Source organism: Leptodactylus fuscus, chromosome 11 (assembly GCF_031893055.1).
Source record: "Leptodactylus fuscus isolate aLepFus1 chromosome 11, aLepFus1.hap2, whole genome shotgun sequence".
Classification (NCBI taxonomy): Eukaryota; Metazoa; Chordata; class Amphibia; order Anura; family Leptodactylidae; genus Leptodactylus; species Leptodactylus fuscus.
In genome coordinates this window covers 9,714,219-9,733,035 of record NC_134275.1, presented here as the reverse complement: position 1 = coordinate 9,733,035, position 18,817 = coordinate 9,714,219, and the positions used below count along the sequence as shown (strand labels likewise).

The 18,817-nt window shown below is 47.4% G+C and overlaps 1 protein-coding gene across 1 annotated transcript in view; it reads right to left on the bottom strand.

The window, feature by feature from the left end:
- Positions 1 to 7,634: 7,634 nt before the first annotated feature.
- The window catches only part of AK8 (adenylate kinase 8), a 42,671-nt gene continuing 31,488 nt past the window's right edge, over positions 7,635 to 18,817 (bottom strand). The window contains exons 12-13 of the mRNA XM_075260608.1: positions 9,196 to 9,276; positions 7,635 to 8,059 (exon numbers count right to left, since the gene is read on the bottom strand). Coding sequence (XP_075116709.1) covers positions 7,804 to 8,059; positions 9,196 to 9,276 — 337 coding nt within the window. The 3' untranslated portion in view covers positions 7,635 to 7,803. The remainder of the gene's footprint in view (positions 8,060 to 9,195; positions 9,277 to 18,817) is intronic.

The following is an 18,817-nucleotide window of genomic DNA, read 5'->3' as shown; positions in this document are numbered from 1 at the left end:
AATGATGTGCCGCAGCAGCTGAGGTGTCTATAATGATGTGCCGCAGCAGCAGAGGTGTCTATAATGATGTGCCGCAGCAGCAGAGGTGTCTATAATGATGTGCCGCAGCAGGAGAGGTGTCTCTAATGATGTGCCGCAGCAGCAGAGGTGTCTATAATGATGTGCCGCAGCAGCTGAGGTGTCTATAATGATGTGCTGCAGCAGCTGAGCTATATATGATGTGCCGCCACAGCTGAGTTGTCTATAATGATGTGCTGCAGCAGCTGAGGTATATATGATGATGTGCTGCAGCAGCTGAGGTGTCTATAATGATGTGCTGCAGCAGCTGAGCTATATATGATGTGCCGCAGCAGCTGAGGTGTCTATAATGATGTGCTGCAGCAGGAGAGGTGTCTATAATGATGTGCCGCAGCAGCTGAGCTATATATGACATGCCGCAGCAGGAGAGGTGTTTATAATGATGTGCTGCAGCAGATGAGGTGTTTATAATGATGTGCCGCAGCAGCTGGTATCCATAATGATGTGCTGCAGCAGCTGAGGTGTCTATAATGACGTGCCGCAGCAAGAGAGGTGTTTAAGATGATGTGCCGCAGCAGATGAGGTGTTTATAATGATGTGCCACAGCAGCTGGTATCCATAATGATGTGCCGCAGCAGCTGAGGTGTCTATAATGATGTGCCGCAGCAGGTGAGGTGTCTATAATGATATGCCGCAGCAGCTGAGGTGTCTATAATGATGTGCCGCAGCAGCTGAGGTGTCTATAATGATGTGCCGCAGCAGCTGATGTGTCTATAATGATGTGCCGCAGCAGCTGATGTGTCTATAATGATGTGCCGCAGCAGGTGAGGTGTCTATAATGATGTGCCGCAGCAGGTGAGGTGTCTATAATGATGTGCCGCAGCAGCTGAGGTGTCTATAATGATGTGCCGCAGCAGCTGATGTGTCTATAATGATGTGCCGCAGCAGCTGATGTGTCTATAATGATGTGCCGCAGCAGCTGATGTGTCTATAATGATGTGCCGCAGCAAGAGCGGTGTTTATAATGATGTGCCGCAGCAGATGAGGTGTTTATAATGATGTGCCGCAGCAGATGAGGTGTTTATAATGATGTGCCGCAGCAGCTGAGGTGTCTATAATGATGTGCTGCAGCAGGAGAGGTGTCTATAATGATGTGCCGCAGCAGCTGAGCTATATATGACATGCCGCAGCAGGAGAGGTGTTTATAATGATGTGCCGCAGCAGCTGGTATCCATAATGATGTGCCGCAGCAGCTGAGGTGTCTATAATGATGTGCTGCAGCAGCTGAGGTGTCTATAATGATGTGCTGCAGCAGCTGAGGTGTCTATAATGATGTGCCGCAGCAGCTGAGGTGTCTATAATGATGTGCCGCAGCAGCTGATGTGTCTATAATGATGTGCCGCAGCAGCTGATGTGTCTATAATGATGTGCCGCAGCAAGAGCGGTGTTTATAATGATGTGCCGCAGCAGATGAGGTGTTTATAATGATGTGCCGCAGCAGCTGGTATCCATAATGATGTGCCGCAGCAGCTGAGGTGTCTATAATGATGTGCTGCAGCAAGAGAGGTGTTTATAATGATGTGCCGCAGCAAGAGAGGTGTTTATAATGATGTGCCGCAGCAGATGAGGTGTTTATAATGATGTGCCGCAGCAGCTGGTATCCATAATGATGTGCTGCAGCAGCTGGTATCCATAATGATGTGCTGCAGCAGCTGAGGTGTCTATAATGATGTGCTGCAGCAGATGAGGTGTTTATAATGATGTGCTGCAGCAGATGAGGTGTTTATAATGATGTGCTGCAGCAGATGAGGTGTTTATAATGATGTGCCGCAGCAGCTGGTATCCATAATGATGTGCTGCAGCAGCTGTGGTGTCTATAATGATGTGCTGCAGCAGCTGTGGTGTCTATAATGATGTGCTGCAGCAGCTGAGGTGTCTATAATGATGTGCTGCAGCAGCTGAGGTGTCTATAATGATGTGCCGCAGCAGCTGGTATCCATAATGCTGTGCCGCAGCAGCTGAGGTGTCTATAATGACGTGCTGCAGCAGCTGAGCTGTATATGATGATGTGTCGCAGCAGCTGAGGTGTCTCTAATGATGTGCTGCAGCAGCTGTAGAATCGTGCATTATGAGGTTCCGCAACCTGATCCAACTTTCACCAGGTGATTGTTCACAGACTGAGATTCTACCACAATATTGCAAAATACTGATGAAATCTAGTAATGTGAACAAGTCCTATGTCTCATTGTGTGCACTTGGAGGATGTTAAGCTCTATCTAGATGGGTGGCGGCCGCTTATCTCACTCTGTAATAAACATGGGGGGGGGGGGGGGGGCGCGTTGCTGTGGAACATGCGACAAATGATCGAACCCACTGAAGACTATATATGCACACCTTACCGTCATCCTTAATAATCTGGGGCGTTGCCCTTTAAGCCTTCCCTGCTTCAGCCCATCAGTTTCCTAGCCTGGATGTGACTAGTCATTGACCGCTCGTGTCCTCATCGCTCTCACATCACATTACGGAGGTATTTCCTTGTGCACATGACTGCAGTAGCTTCTACGCTATGGCGGTCACCGGCTAGTACTGACACCAGTTGTCCTATGGGGCCGAGCACACAGGACGGAGCATTATGGGCACTAGTGGCTAAAGCCTCGCCTGCCGAGTCCTCCTACATGTGACTTACCCCAACGTCTGCAGTTTAACGTTGGCTCCTATCGCCCGCCATGTGTTGTTTGCCTCATTAAAAAGTAGCCACTCCATAATGGCAGAAACTGCGCCAACAACAATGCATCGTGCCCGCGACTGCCCACCACAAGCCCTGAAAACCGTGGTCCGCTCTGAACATGTGTTCTGAGGGCCGTGCGGCAACAACATGGATCATTGTATTAATAGGGGAGAGGCTGGTGCCAGACGACCAGATGGTGACGTTCCATCATGGCCTCGTGTGAGGGCCGCTCGCCTCAGTCGGGGGCTGTTCCCGCCATCTCCTCCACTTTGGAGTCTGTCCTAATTGATATGGCTTGTGTAACGTCAGCCGACACTCACAGCAATGGCCGCCTTCATCTCCGTTCACACACAGCAGAGCTGAATGGAGCGTCCATGCGCTCGTCACCCAAACCTTTAGGAACATGGAACTTGTTTTACTTGTAAAGCAATCTGCTGCATGTGAATTGCTATAAAATTTGGGGCTTTTCGTTGCAGATTTTGCAGCAGATTTTTAGGCCACATCCACAAAGTCTACAAGAAAAACGATCCTCTTTTCAGCAGCATGTGGCCTATTCCTGTCCGATGTTGCGGCCGAGCTTCAGTGAACAAATGGGGCTGCAGAAGCACGGGCGACACACGTATGACGTTAATACAGGCCCGGCAGTAAGCGTGTGGTCGTGTGCAAGCAGGCGCTGAAGTCTAAGCTGCTACATTATCCTGTCCAGGGAGTTCAGATTAGCTTACCTGATCCGCCAGACAATTGATGATGGACTTGGAGGTTCTGGCCTGATTCTGACCCCTGGTCATGTGATCAGAACCAGCGCTCCACCCCCTCCCTGATTTCTTTAGTACAGTCATCCAGACCACAGGTAATGAGGGGGCCGAGCAACCCCGGGGTCAGAGGGCGAGCTCTGATCACTTGTCCCCTAGCTCCATCATCAAGAGTCCACCAAATCAGGTAAGGCAACCCTGGAGAACCCTTCTAAGGAAAAAAATAGGGATACCGTCTGTTTTATTAGAACAACTCCCCTATCTCAACACCCTCAATGATCTCAAACAGCTCCCCAGGCATTAGCTTTCTGGACACCATCAAACACCCCCACCTATCATAGCATCCTGAACCCTGTCAACCAGCTCCTTGGATCTTAGCTTCCTGGACCCCATCAAACAATTCGACTTTTCTCAACGTGCGGAACAAACATCACCCCATATCTGAGCTTCCATGATCCAAGACTGTTTATCATAGCTCAGCTTCCTACACTCGGCAGAATCAGAAAAACGTTGCGAAAACAGTGCCACACTTGTTCACAGGTTGTAAGTAGTATTACAGCTCAATGGACACAACCTGCGGACCAGGGGTGGTGCTTTCTAATTTGGGATAGTTTGCTTTAAAAGTATTGTCTATGTTTAGAAAAACAGCTCTACATCTGTCCACAGGTTGTGTCTGGTACTGCAGCTCAGTCACAATGAAATGAATGGGACTGAGCTGCAGTGCCACATATAACCTTTAGAGAGGTGTGGCACTGTTGTTGCCATGTTTATTAGGCTCTGGTAAAGAAATGGATGGTGTGCCCTAGAAGCAGAGGGTAAGATCATGTAGCAGCGTAGATCTCAGCTTCTGTTCCATATAAGCCACATGTTGCAGAAAACCGGGATACGGAAACAGAGAGAATAGTTTGGTGGGGACCAGGAAGCTAAGGTACAAGGAGTTGGGGCTCAGAACGCTGTGATAGGTGATGATGTTTGATGGTGGGATCAGATATGGGATGTTGTTTGATAATGGCCAGGTTGTCTAGGAAGCTCAAATACAAGGAGCTGGTTGATTCTGATCAGGGAAGTTCGGATCTGGGGTGTTGTTTGATGAAGTCCAGGATGCTAAGGTACAAGGAGATGGGGTTCAGAATACCGTGAGAGCGATCAGGGAAGTTCAGATCTGGGGTGTTGTTTGTTGAGGTCCATAATGCTGAAACCTAGATAAATGTTAGATGGGGCGCAGGGAGCGAAGATTCGAGGAGCTGGAGGATGAGGTTAAGAATGTTGTGATGAGGATGAAGGAAGTTCAGATCTGGGGTGTTGTTTGATGAGGTCCAGCATGTAAGGTACAAGGAGATGGGGTGCAGAATACCATGAGGGTGATCAAGGAAGTTCAGATCTGGGGTGTTTGATGGCGTCCATAATGCTGAAACCAAGATAAATGTTAAGTGGAAGGTACAAGGAGATGGGGATCAGAAAGCTGTGATAGGTGGTGATGTTTTAAAACGGGCAAGATCAAGGAAGCTCAGGTATGGGGTCTTGTTTGATGCGGAAATAGAAATGTTTTCGGGGTTGAGAAAGCTAAGATTCGAGGAGCTGGATGATGGGGTTCAGAATGTAGTGATGAGGACGAAGGAAGTTCAGATATGGGGTGTTGTTTGGCGAGGTCCATTTGGCGGACGACATTCTACTTAATACTCGTAACGTCCCTAGACAGCGCTGACTCCCCATGTATATACGGTGCAGGGCTGATGAGCGGCGCCACACACAGAGGTACGTACACGCCGGTAACATCCACCTCTGCGCCAGAAGAAAGACGCTTAGAAGTTGCCACATAAAAAGGAATCCATTCTCTCCCGAACTGAATCAACTTCTACAGCGCCGCTTCAAGGCGACATTTCCACATAAAAGGCGGCGGATGCAGATAAGTGACAGAAGATCAGCGGCTCCTCCGTGTAGGAGACGGCAGCGCCAGCCGAGAACTTGTGTGTTCCATCACGCCGCCCTTTCATGTCGTCTGCAGACAAAGGCTCGCTCCGTACAACCGTCCCTCCCCTCGGAGCGCAGCCAGAAGTCTGCGGCGCCCTCAACCAGCCGTACAGCGGGGGAGCCTGGGACGCCCTCAGATCTCGCACTTTCATTGCTAAACCGTCCTGCAACTTTGACACCTCCGTAATCCTCCAATTTAAAGGTTGACTATAGATTGTATATAAACGGGTCTCCAACCTGTACAGCTGCTCAGGATGGTGGGGGTTGTAGTTACAGGTTACAGATTACTCATATGTAGGATGAACAGAGGTCCTAGAAGCCGGACCCCCACCCATTGACCTTTGCTCATCATGGCGGCTTTTTTTTTTTTTTTTTTTGGCTCTGCCTCATCAGCACAGATCTATGATCGGTAACTCCACCATAGCAGAACCTTAGGTAGTCTGAAATTCATCTCTCCTGTCTCTTTCCATGATTTACACTGCAGCACTGCTCTACTCTGACATAACTATAGTTATTGACTCCATCTGACATGCATTGTCTATTGGAGTCTAAGGTAGGCTGAAATCCATGTCCTGTCTCATCAGTCTCAGACTGCAGCGCTGTCCTTTCCCATGCGGAGGGGAGGGGACTCAATAAGAGGGAGGAGCCTGGACTTTTTTTTTTAGCCATGATGGCTGCACACACACCAAGCAGCTCCACTCCTTTTTCCCAAGCAGTGAAGTCACCTCCATCGGTCACATGACCATGCTGTAGCTCAGTCCCATTCAAATGAATATGGGTGACTTGCTATATCAAGTACGGCCACTATACGATGTGCGGCGCTGTGCTTGGTAAGTAGTGAAGAGGCTGCAGCAGTCAATAGAAATCCCCCGATATTTGATGTACGGCCTCATAATGGAGTTTTTAAAGGAGTGGTCAGTATGGCAGCATGAGCCGGGGTTGTGCACCTTTAACAGAGCATCCAGGCGAGGCGGCGAGCGGCCTTGTTTGTGATAATTAAATGAATTGCAATTGATCGCGGCGCTGCACAGGGAGAGCAGAACAAGTGTATTTGCATGTTCCGCTGCTTAGGCCGGGCCTGCGACAACCCCTGCGAGAGCTGACCTCTGACCCCAGACTACAAGCGGAGCACTTCCCAATGCATGTGAATGAGATGGAGTCGGCCAAGCTACCCCTCCCCCCAGCCGTCACGTTATCCACCGAGCCACTGGAGGGGAACTAATATAATGGTGGAGATCGGCGGCGGTGAGCACAAAGGACCAGGCTGAGAATATTAAGCAGGAAAATACACGAAGCCACCGCCATTTCTGCATGTAACGGCCACATCCTTCCTGCTGCTAGGTCACTGCCTGAGGGGATACAGGACCCCCTGTATGTGTATACATCCCCGGCGGATCAGGTCATATATACCCAAAGATCAGGCAATGGTCGAAGAACTGGCATAAAATCATCTGTGAATGGATGGCGGATTATCAGATATTCTGGATTACAAGACAGTCACAGAAAATATATCAAATAATAATACTATTCTGTGTGACCCTGTGGTGTCAGCTAATGTATCTAAGCCTATCGCATGTGTGATTCTGTCTGCTGAGCTGTGTATCTAATCCTATCCTGTGTGATACTGTATACTGAGCTGTGTATCTAAGCCTGTCACATGTGCAATACTGTCTGCTGAGCTGTGTATCTAATCCTATCCTGTGTGATATTGTTTGCTGAGCTGTATCTAATCCGATCCTGTGTGATACTGTCTGCTGAGCTGTGTATCTAATCCTATCCTGTGTGATACTGTCTGCTGAGCTGTGTATCTAATCCTATCCTGTGTGATACAGTCTGCTGAGCTGTGTATCTAATCCTATCCTGTGTGATACTGTATACTGAGCTGTGTATCTAATCCGATCCTGTGTGATACTGACTGCTGATGTGTATGAAACTGTCTGGTGGAATGCTGTATCTAATCCTATGATATTCTATTATGTGATTTTTTATTTTTTTTTGCAGAACCAATGTATCTAAGCCTTGATTCTCATCTACTAGGACACAATCTCAGCCCATTATGTATAATACCAGCTGCTGTATCTAAGCTGGTGCATGTTCTGATCCTGCGTACCCCTCCATATATTTCCGCCCGGCTTCCTCTATGACACCACATAAGTGAGATTCAATCATTTCCTTTAATTGTCTTTATAATCTCAGAGCGTTGCGGCAGGCGGGGGAGGAGGAGGTGCGAGCTCCTGTGTCTCAGGTGAGAGCAGAGGCTGTGCACCCTCAGGTGGTATAACGCAGCGCCAGCTAATGTGAGTGAACAGGTAGCGCTGTATGTGCTGGGAGTGATTATGGAGATGGCGGCTCCCCCGGGATGCGCTTCGGAAGGGGTTTGACAACGCAGCTCTCAATGAACTCACAGACGGTGTGCGGGTCTTGATCAGCATTAACATGAATGACATCTTGATAAAACTCCTCCAGCTCCTCCGCACTGGCGTGATACATGTCTAACCTTGCCTGCACCTTCTGCTCCGAGTCCGCCGGGTTCTGCTGCAGCCGCCTGTGCACGTCCACCCTGGGGGCCGGTCTGTATAGGCTGTGATACCTGGGAAGAAACACAGCGGGTTATAGATGGGACAATAGAGCGGAGCTTGATAGTACAGTGACAATCCTGTAATCTGCCATCTGATGGTTCAGAAATACTACAGAGCCCATCAGCTGCCAACCTAACCAACGAGAACAGCCCCAATATACAAATCACCACCAAAACCTTCCCACCAAGCATGGTGAGCCATGAGATCCAAAAACCTACCATGACCAGCAGATCCAGAAGCCTACCATCACTAGGAGAACCAGAAGCCTGCCATCAACCAGTAGAACCAGAAGCCTGTCATCACCAGGAGAACCAGAAACCTACCATCAAAAGGAGAACCACAAGCCTGCCCATCACTAGGAGAACCAGAAACCTGCCATCACCAGGAGAACCAGAAACCTGCCATCACCAGGAGAACCAAAAACCTGCCATCACAAGAAGAACTAGAAGCCTGCCATCACCAGGAGAACCAGAAGCCTGCCATAACCAGGAGAACCAGAAGCCTGCCATCACCAGGAGAACCAGAAGCCTACCATCACCAGGAGAACCAGAAGCCTGCCATCACCAGGAGAACCATAAACCTGCCATCACCAGGAGAACCAAAAACCTGCCATCACAAGAAGAACTAGAAGCCTACCATCACCAGGAGAACCAGAAGCCTGCCATCACCAGGAGAACCAGAAGCCTGCCATCACCAGGAGAACCATAAACCTGCCATCACCAGGAGAACCAAAAACCTGCCATCACAAGAAGAACTAGAAGCCTACCATCACCAGGAGAACCAGAAGCCTGCCATAACCAGGAGAACCAGAAGCCTGCCATAACCAGGAGAACCAGAAGCCTGCCATCACCAGAAGAACCAAAAGCCTGCCATCACCAGGAGAACCAGAAGCCTACCATCACTAGGAGAACCAAAAACCTGCCATCACAAGAAGAACTAGAAGCCGGCCATCGCCAGGAGAACCAAAAGCCTGCCATCACCAGGAGAACCAGAAGCCGGCCATCACCAGGAGAACCAAAAGCCTGCCATCACCAGGAGAACCAGAAGCCTACCATCACCAGGAGAACCAGAAGCCTACCATCACCAGGAGAACCAAAAACCCGCCATCATCAGAAGAACTAGAAGACTACCATCACCAGATACCCACCTCTCTCCGGAGACCGGATCGGTCATACGTAGAGACAGACGCTCTATGGCCACATCATCTGGGATGTCCAAGAAGAAGACCCTGCAGGAGAAGCAGAACACAAGGTTAGAGACCTGGCTGCTGGAAGTAAAGTGCACAAATAACAAAAAGGAAAAGTCTTAGAATTATGGAAATCCCAGGATGATAACGATACAATAATAGAAAGAAAAAAAAATGGAAAAAAACCACTCAGGATTTATTCAGTATAAAGTATGAGCGCCACCCACAGGTAACTTTTGTTACCTGCTCAGTTACTTGTCTCAGGCCAGGCCTTGTGTCGCTCAGCGTGTGACAAGTGGTGATAACCAGCACGATGGTGAACAGGAGACATCGCACAATCATCACACACCACATGAGACAATTTTTGAGATTTGGTGTGGCTAATAAAACTTTCCATATTTCTTGTATGCCCCTCCCACCTGTGGCAGTGAAGGACACACCTCCTACTGGCAGTGCATTCCGAAATTTCCAGGAGGAGTAACAGGAGAACGCCACAATGCAACATTCCAAGATATGAAGCTCCAGAATTGTTACAGGTCATGTGACATCATGTTCATCGGTCACATGGCCTAATGAAAGCACGGTCCCTTTTAAGTGAATGGGGCTGAGCTGCAATACCAAGAACGGCCACTATACAATGTACGGCGCTGTCCTTGGTAAGTAAAGGAGGCTGCAGAACTTACCCAAATGAAGCAGCCTCTGCAAACAGGTGATAGGCCCGGGGTTCCCAGTGATGGACCCCCGAACTGATCAAATATTGATCTCTTAAAGATAGGTCATCCATTGATAAGCCTGGAAAACCCCTTTATAGGCAGGTGGGTGGAGTCACCTAAAACTAGTGATACTGTGGGGCCGTACTACAATCCTCATCAGGCTATGGAGAACATGAGTCGCAGCAGAAAGTAGTCAATCATTTCATCACATCCATTAACCCTCTCCATTATACCAAAATCCGAAACGCCTCCGCCGCTGTCAGGGAAGGGGGGGGGGCATAAATTATCTCACCCCCCCACCCCGACATCCGTATCCCATCAAATCTGACGTCTCATTTGCAAAATCGTTTTCTAAAGTATCGTTTACCAGCGTCGGACGCCTCTGTGATGAGTGAAATTAGGATTTCCCTGCCCCCCCTCTTCAGAAAAAAATAAATACAAAAAAAAAGTTAAAAATTCCGGAAGCGCTTGCGACAATCGCGGGTGTAAATGTAATTTAAAAATAAATAAAAACCTGGCTGAATATTTAATGCGGAATTGTCACAAAACAGAAATAATAACGACCGTAGCGAGCGATTAGAATTAATATTTATACCGCCTGTAATGAAATATTCATGGGGACAGAGTGGGGAGGAATCGGAGGAGGGGGCGGGGGTGGGGTAATAGAACAGGGTTTAATATACATTGGGCTCTGTTTACTGCCTGGCTTGATGTTTAAAGATAGTTTGACAGGACGCGGCAGGAAGCTGTCACTCATCCTTTGAGTTGGGACGGAGGGGGAGGGGGGGGCGGCTGCCGGTGACAGCGCGCAGATTGAGTTTCCGACACAGATGTTAAAAAAAATTTAAAAAATAAATAAAATAATTCGCCCCCCCCCCCCTTCTAAATTTTCTTTTCCCTCATTTCATAGCCCGAGGCTGACAGTGCGAGCGCGCTCCTTCCATCTCCCCTTCCATCAGCTGAAATTAAGGAATTAATGAGCGCGATATCGACTTTACCGCGGCCCTAGGAATGTTTACGAGTTATTAAATTATAATGCGGCCGGCTGTATAATTTATCAGCCAATTAAAGGAAGTGTTAGTTGATTTGATGGAATGAGGACCTACAAAATGCATTTAACTAATAGAGAACTGTAGGCTTCCTTGCCATGGGCTCCGAGCGTCTTGGATTACGCGGCTAATTGCTTGACTTTATGGCGCTGTCACCGATAGCCATGCATATTTTATCGTCTTCAAATACTTCAATTGTGCGTCTTCGTGTTGCTGCTGTAATATGTAGAAGCTCGGCCAAACTTCGGTGTAGTTAAAGTGCTCTCCCCACAAAAGGCCGTCTGCTGCGGGGCAGAGGAGTGCAAGGCGGAGGGGGGAGGCGAAGCCACGTAGCGAATCCTCCTACCTTCATTATACTGGAGGGGTAACACAAAGCCACAGTGTTAAATGTCACCAGGCAATTACATGATTAAAAGGCAGCGGCATACGACAGTCTTTTGTCTTACATCTCGCTGACACTCACTGCGCCAGATGACTTCACAGAGATGGGGAAGGAGGGGGGGGGGGGGCAGGTACGTGAGTTTTTAGAGGAGATAAATTATTAACCCCTTGGGAGGAGGTCGGGCTCATAGATGATTATTACAGCAAATTAGCTACAACATTGCGTTAATAAGTAAAGTATACAAAAGAGGAAACATCCAAAAGTAGAGACATCCGTATAATATGGGAACCTGTTGGAATGTGCAATGTATGCAATATAGGAATCTATTGGAATGGGGAGAATAATAGCGCCCTCTGTATACAAGAATATAACTACTATAATACTGTCTCCTATGTACAAGAATATAACTACTATAATACTGCCTCCTATGTACAAGAATGTAACTACTATAATACTGCTCCTATATACAAGAATATAACTACTATAATACTACTCCTATGTACAAGAATATAACTACTATAATACTACCTCCTACGTACAAGAATATAACTACTATAATACTACTCCTATGTACAAGAATATAACTACTATAATACTGCTCCTATCTACAAGAATATAACTACTATAATACTGCTCCTATCTACAAGAATATAACTACTATAATACTGCTCCTATGTACAAGAATATAACTACTATAATACTACTCCTATGTACAAGAATATAACTACTATAATACTACCTCCTATGTACAAGAATATAACTACTATAATACTGCCTCCTATGTACAAGAATATAATTACTATAATACTACTCCTATGTACAAGAATATAATTACTATAATACTACTCCTATGTACAAGAATATAACTACTATAATACTACCTCCTATGTACAAGAATATAACTACTATAATACTGCTCCTATGTACAAGAATATAACTACTATAATACTGCTCCTATGTACAAGAATATAACTACTATAATACTACTCCTATGTACAAGAATATAACTACTATAATACTACCTCCTATGTACAAGAATATAACTACTATAATACTGCTCCTATGTACAAGAATATAACTACTATAATACTGCTCCTATGTACAAGAATATAACTACTATAATACTACTCCTATGTACAAGAATATAACTACTATAATACTACTCCTATGTACAAGAATATAACTACTATAATACTACTCCTATGTACAAGAATATAACTACTATAATACTGCCTCCTATGTACAAGAATATAACTACTATAATACTGCTCCTATGTACAAGAATATAACTACTATAATACTACTCCTATGTACAAGAATATAACTACTATAATACTACCTCCTATGTACAAGAATATAACTACTATAACACTGCCCCCTATGGCCCGGTCTGCAGCGTCTCCTGTTTTCCATGACCGCTCTTTAGAAATAACACGATCCTCCTGGCAGGATAGATTTTTCTTATACATTTCAGGCCGTGCTGGGATCTGATCTCGCTATAAATACTCATTGGAAGACGAGCCCTGTTTGCATTAGATTGACAATGCGCCTCTTCCGTCCTTTGGCCTATTCACACACAGCTGCTCACCCCTGGCTGCAGTCAGACTAGATGAGGAGCGGTCCGTCCCTTTATAATTAATTACCGGCTACAATTAGCAGAGTTATCTCAGCTTTCATTGGGAGCAGATAAAATAGGGGCAGTAAGTGCGGTATAGAGAGCGCAGTGACACGGCGGGTAACGAGATAGCCGTTAATTAATAAGGACTGTCAGGTGAACGCTCTCGTCTACAGTCATCGTTATCCTTTCCGTAATGAAATCTCGCTATCTGTCCCAGCGTCCGCCCTGGAGCTACTAAGTCAATTAACTTAATGTTATGCAAATGAGCCGGTCCCCTCGTTATTAGCGTAAAGCCGCCATGGTTAATGGTATAATTGGCCCGTCAGCGGGGTAATTACATGTGACTTTTTCCATTAGACTTACAAGCCTAATTATTGTTGATGGGAGTGAGGGGACGTCTCCTGGTGCGCCGTGCCGATAGGGGCAGCAGGCTACGGCAAATATAGACAAAACTCCGAGGTCAGGTGACGGGGGAGTTACAAGGCGCTCGCTGGAAATCCTGATATACGTGGCGGAGGCGGAACGGCGACGAAGCGCGGAATTCAAAGACCCAATGGTTCAGGATACAGAAAGCTGGAACAGGAAAACAACAGGTGTGATCCCCCAGTAACACAGAGGATTTCAGGAGAGGAGGGTGCTCAGGGGCAGACAATATGGAAGTCATAGACTGAACCTTCCATGGTGGGCTACGCATTGTTCCTGTCGTATGTGGAGACGTCAGTAGTAGATCATGTCAGTTGCTCGGTGTGGCCTCCATGTTCTCCAGCAGATGCCACTGATGATTGATCAGACTGATCTGGAGTAGTTGTCGCCTTCATCTCTGTCATGTTCATCATCCTGCAGGGTACTTCCATTAGGGGGCGCCCCATCATGAAGAGGGCGCTCACCTGTACAATACTTTTCAGATCTACATGATCTCAGGAAAACAGATTTCTAGAAGAACATTGTCCCAATGATCACACTGCCATCTTATAGCACCCCCTAGAGCCATCTCTTCCCCAGGTAAGTGACACACACGTACTCATCCAGCCACATGATGTAAGACGTGATCCATAAGACCAGACGACCTCTGACATCACTCCGGGGTCCTGCGCTGATGCTCACATGTCCACTATAGGCATATCTGGTGGTGGACAGGGGTCAGCCTGGGTGCTCTGACTGCTCTGCGACGTCCTCTGTGTACTGATCCAATATGGCGTCCTCCATTGTACGGAGTTTCTTCAGTCGTTCTGATCCGTCTCTTGAAACAATCTTCAGAGTAATATGATGCACGTCTCCTCTATAACCATCCAGCCGCCTCTGGGCATCAGATCTCTGGAGAGCGGCTCGGTGGAAATTCGCGGCGTTCCAGGCGTCCTGCTCTATAATATATGACGCTATAATCATACGGTGCGCGGTCAGGGCCACGGCTTCCCGGGGGCACACAATCTGGAGGTTTATCTTTAATAGCACAATTTTTTGTGACTCGGGGCAGATAAAGTTTAGTGGCCCAGATTTCAGGAGGAAAATGAATGCGGAGGCTCGGAGGATGCCCGGGGGACTACAGATCTCAGCAGGTGGGTGATGGAAGGAGTTGTGTGATGGTGCGGGCACCTACCCAGAGAAGAGATACCAAGATGGATTACCAGACTGTTACTCCATTTCCATCTACACTTATACAGTAAAAGAGGTGAAGGACCCTGTGTGATAGCTATGAAGGAACCACAAGCCCCAGCAGGTCCGCCACAGTCTAACATGCTGGGGTTTGTAGTGCAGCTATGTACGTGGCCATCTTTCCTGCCCCGGCTGTATGACATGATATATGACAGCTGTGATGGGTTTTCGACCCGTGTTGGTGTTGACTTAACCTCTGCGTTGCGGCCCTATATTCGGGTTCCCACTGGCTCTCCAGTCTCCGCTCCTCTAGTAATTCCTCTCCAGCTCCCCGGCCGGCCTCTAGGGGCCGTAACACTCACCGGCTGTAAAACATTTATTCTACTTTGTCAATAGCAATTTCCAGGGTAAATACGACTTGTCGTTCTGCCTGAGCAGAGAAATGGGGTTATTAGCCGGGATCTGACGGTGGCGGCAGGAGGCGGCTGTACACATTACACCTGACAGCTCATATCAGACATACTGAGACACAGACCCTGAGCCGATCACCTCAATCATCACATATGGGGACACGGCCCCTTTAAGAAGTCGGAAGTAGCCTTTCCCAGTAGTAGTTATCATTGCGCCTGCACGGTCCACTGCTGGGGTCAGGGGCTCTACTACACAACCAGTCAGATGCCGGCATAACATGCTGGGACTTGTAGTGCATCCACATTGTCTCTCTGACCCATAACATTAGGTATGGCTGCAAAGCTAGACAGGATTTGATAAGTGTCTGGGGGTGGAAGGGGGCTTGTGGGAAAAACAGGTGAGGGCCCCATCTAATGGAGAGTACTATTACTAGAATAGGCCCCATATAATACAATGATGTTAATACTAGACTAATATCATGTAATACCGCTATATGGTGAACAGATACTAGTACTATATAGTGTCTATACTATACCACAGGGTGCACAAAGCGTTATAATATATAATATAACACACTAACACTACTATACTGTACCAATATAATGTAATACCGCCATATAGTGAACATATACCAGTGCTGTAAACTACCTACATAATACTGCAGGATATGACATGATTAATATTATATCATACATAATATATTATATTATACTAACACTTCTATACTGTACCAATATAATGTAATACCACCCTATAGTGAACATATACCAGTGCTGAATACTGCAGGATATGACATTATTAATATTATTTCATACATAGTATATTATACTGTCTAATACTGTACCATACTGTACCAATATAATGTAATACCACCATATAGTGAACATATAGTAGTGCTGTAAACTACTACATAACACTGCAGGATATGACATTATTAATATTATATTATACATAATATACTGCCATACTGTGCCAATATAATGCAATACCGTCATAACCAGAACCTCAGGAGTGTTCCTATACCCCATTGAGCCGGGTTCCGCCTCTCCTGTGCTTTCTGCCGCTACCAGCAGATTTGGCCTGAGGAAGATCCCACCAAAGCGTCGCCTGTGCCGTCTGCTTATACTGTATAAACTGTGAATATTCTTTACAAGGAGATTGTATACTGGTGGATGAACACACACACAGATATATATATATATATATATATATAAAATAAACTTTCCTACGTGGTGTAAGGTCATGTATGACTGGACTGGAGAATCCTAGCACATAGTACCCCATCATTGACCACTGACCCCTTCATTTGTCTTGAATGCAATGGTAGCCATCTATCAGTCTGGAGCCCACGTGGTCAATGCTCTGAAGGGGCCTTCACAAGGTAACGTCACACCCGTCCTACTCCCGCGGTTATGGTGCGGGGTGGTATAGTGTACAGTAGTCGGACCCCTCTAGTCTACATTTCAGGTGCACCAAGACCTCAGCGTTGCATTGATTTGTTTGTGGACCCAGTGGTGCCGTCTGATAGACCCGATCAATAACACAGGTGAGGCTGGTAGCGCCACCTACTGGATCACCGACACACCTGCATCACCTACTTTAACTACTCAATCTGAGAACCTACCTGGGTCCACCGCCACGTCCACCTCGCAGTTTGGTCGCTTTCTTCGGGATCTTGGCCCCCAAGACGCTTTCAGCCTCCTCTAATACGTTATTGATTTTCTCCATTAACCCATTCCCTGCCTAGAACCAGCTAACTCTAAAATCAATAGAGGCAGGGGTGGGAGTGGGGTGTCCCTGTATGGAAGCAAACAGGTCCTAAGCCTGTTCTCGGAGGCAAACACAGGCGGTGGAGTCATCGGCGCCCCCTGTGCCGCCAGGGCGGGGTCAAAGGTAGTGTACATTTTCGATGGACTTGCTTCAAAAGTAATTGCTTCTGGTCTCCAGTGAGAATGACTGCAAACTGAGTAACAGACTCTCATAAACTAAGTTTTAACCCTCGCGGAGGCAGCGCTGACCCTCTGTTGTCTCTGCCAGATGTAATTCACCAGACCCTCTCAGGCGTGAGGGCTTCAAAGCGGCAGCGGCATCTCCGCCACTGATGGAAATGCTACCAGGTCAGAGGAGAACGCGCCGCGTGAATGGAAAAAGTCTGAGAGCCGCTTCATTTTCTGCCAAGTTTTAGCTCTTTAGTTCTGAAAGATTCGGGGGCCGGAGATGATGCGGAGGGCGCTTCCCCTATCAGCGCGGTTTAATGGCCTGACCTTTACGGAGACCGCACTGCAATCCCATTTCCAGCTACGCGACATTGGCGGTGCGGGCGCGGCGTCTATTCCTGCAGAGCTCGGAGGGGACAGGAAATATCACTGACTCAATTGGAGTTTTGCATCGGCTGCCCCTATGGGGGGAGATGCCACCAGGTAGTCCCATATTCTTCCCCTATGGACCACCAGGGTAATAAATATATATATAGTCATTTAGCCCATCAGGGAATAGGGGGCCCAGGGGCCCACCAGGGCAGTACATATAGTCCCATTTCTCCCCCCCCCCCCCCCCCATGGACCACCAGTCAGTGAGGGGCTCAGGGGTACCACAAGGGCAATACATATAGTTACAAGTATGCCACCTGTGGCCCACCAGGGCATAGGGGTCCATGGGGAAAAATGGGCAGTAAATATAATCCCATATTTGCCCCCTGTGGACCTTCAGAGATATAGGTACCACAGGCTAATGCCAGAACAGTACATGTATTCCAATATTTGCCACCTGTGGCCCACCAGGGAATAGGGGGCCCAGGGTTTGGGGGCCCTACAGCTTTGCTCAGATATGAGGCAGTATAAAATCCACCTACCATCTAGTCAGAGACTCGGGAATACTGAACCTTCCCTCCTCCATGCTTTACATTGCAACTCAGATTGGCCGAGTAGGTGGAGCTTAGTGTACTTTTAACCTCTTCATTGCTGCAGCGTTTGTACCTGGTGCAGCAAGCACATTGAGCTGCAGCATGATTTAAGGAGGGGGGTGGGAGTGACTTATTTTGGGTCACCCCCTTATCTTGGTTCAACCTCCAGACCGTGTGTTGCAATTGAATAAAAAGCAGCCTCTGTACCGGCTGCAGCAAGCACAGTGTGAATGGAGAGCAATAGCAAGATTTACAAAAGAGGTCACCGATTCTTGGCTCACCCCTATGCAGATCAATTAAAATATGCATATAAAATAGAAATCTGCAAGATTTGTAATTATCTGCCGTCTGTGAATCCAATTAACGTCCATTAATGGTGTCGGCGGCGTGAGATTTACCGCAGCTATAGAGATCTTGCATAATGATGAATGCGCGGCCCGCGGGTGGAATCCATATCTGAAGATAAATATTCCAGTCCAGTCTTGGTAAACTGGCAGATAATGGCGGCACGGACGGGTCAGGGAGGTTTTATTAGCTCAATTAACGGGGAGTAAGAGAAGGCTTACGGCGCGCTCTCCACACACCGGCGGGATTGAGCTGCTAGTAATGGTGTTATTAACCTTTACCAGGCGCAGGATTTGGCTGCAGATTTCAGCTCCATTCCGCGGTTCAAGTCTTTATTAATAAGCTGTTTATTGTGTTTAATCCGCCCGGGAGGCGGCGGGGGAACAATTCCTGCGTCTTGTAGTAGAGGCAGCAGAGTCAACACTGCGCTCTTGCAGCTTTAGAGGTGTCGTGAGCAGATGCTGCATCCCCAAATATGGCTGCCAACATCTGCACCCCGAAAAACTGCGCACCGAGGATGCCGGGATAATCCCCTTAAAATGGACTCATGTGACATCAAGCCGCAGAAGA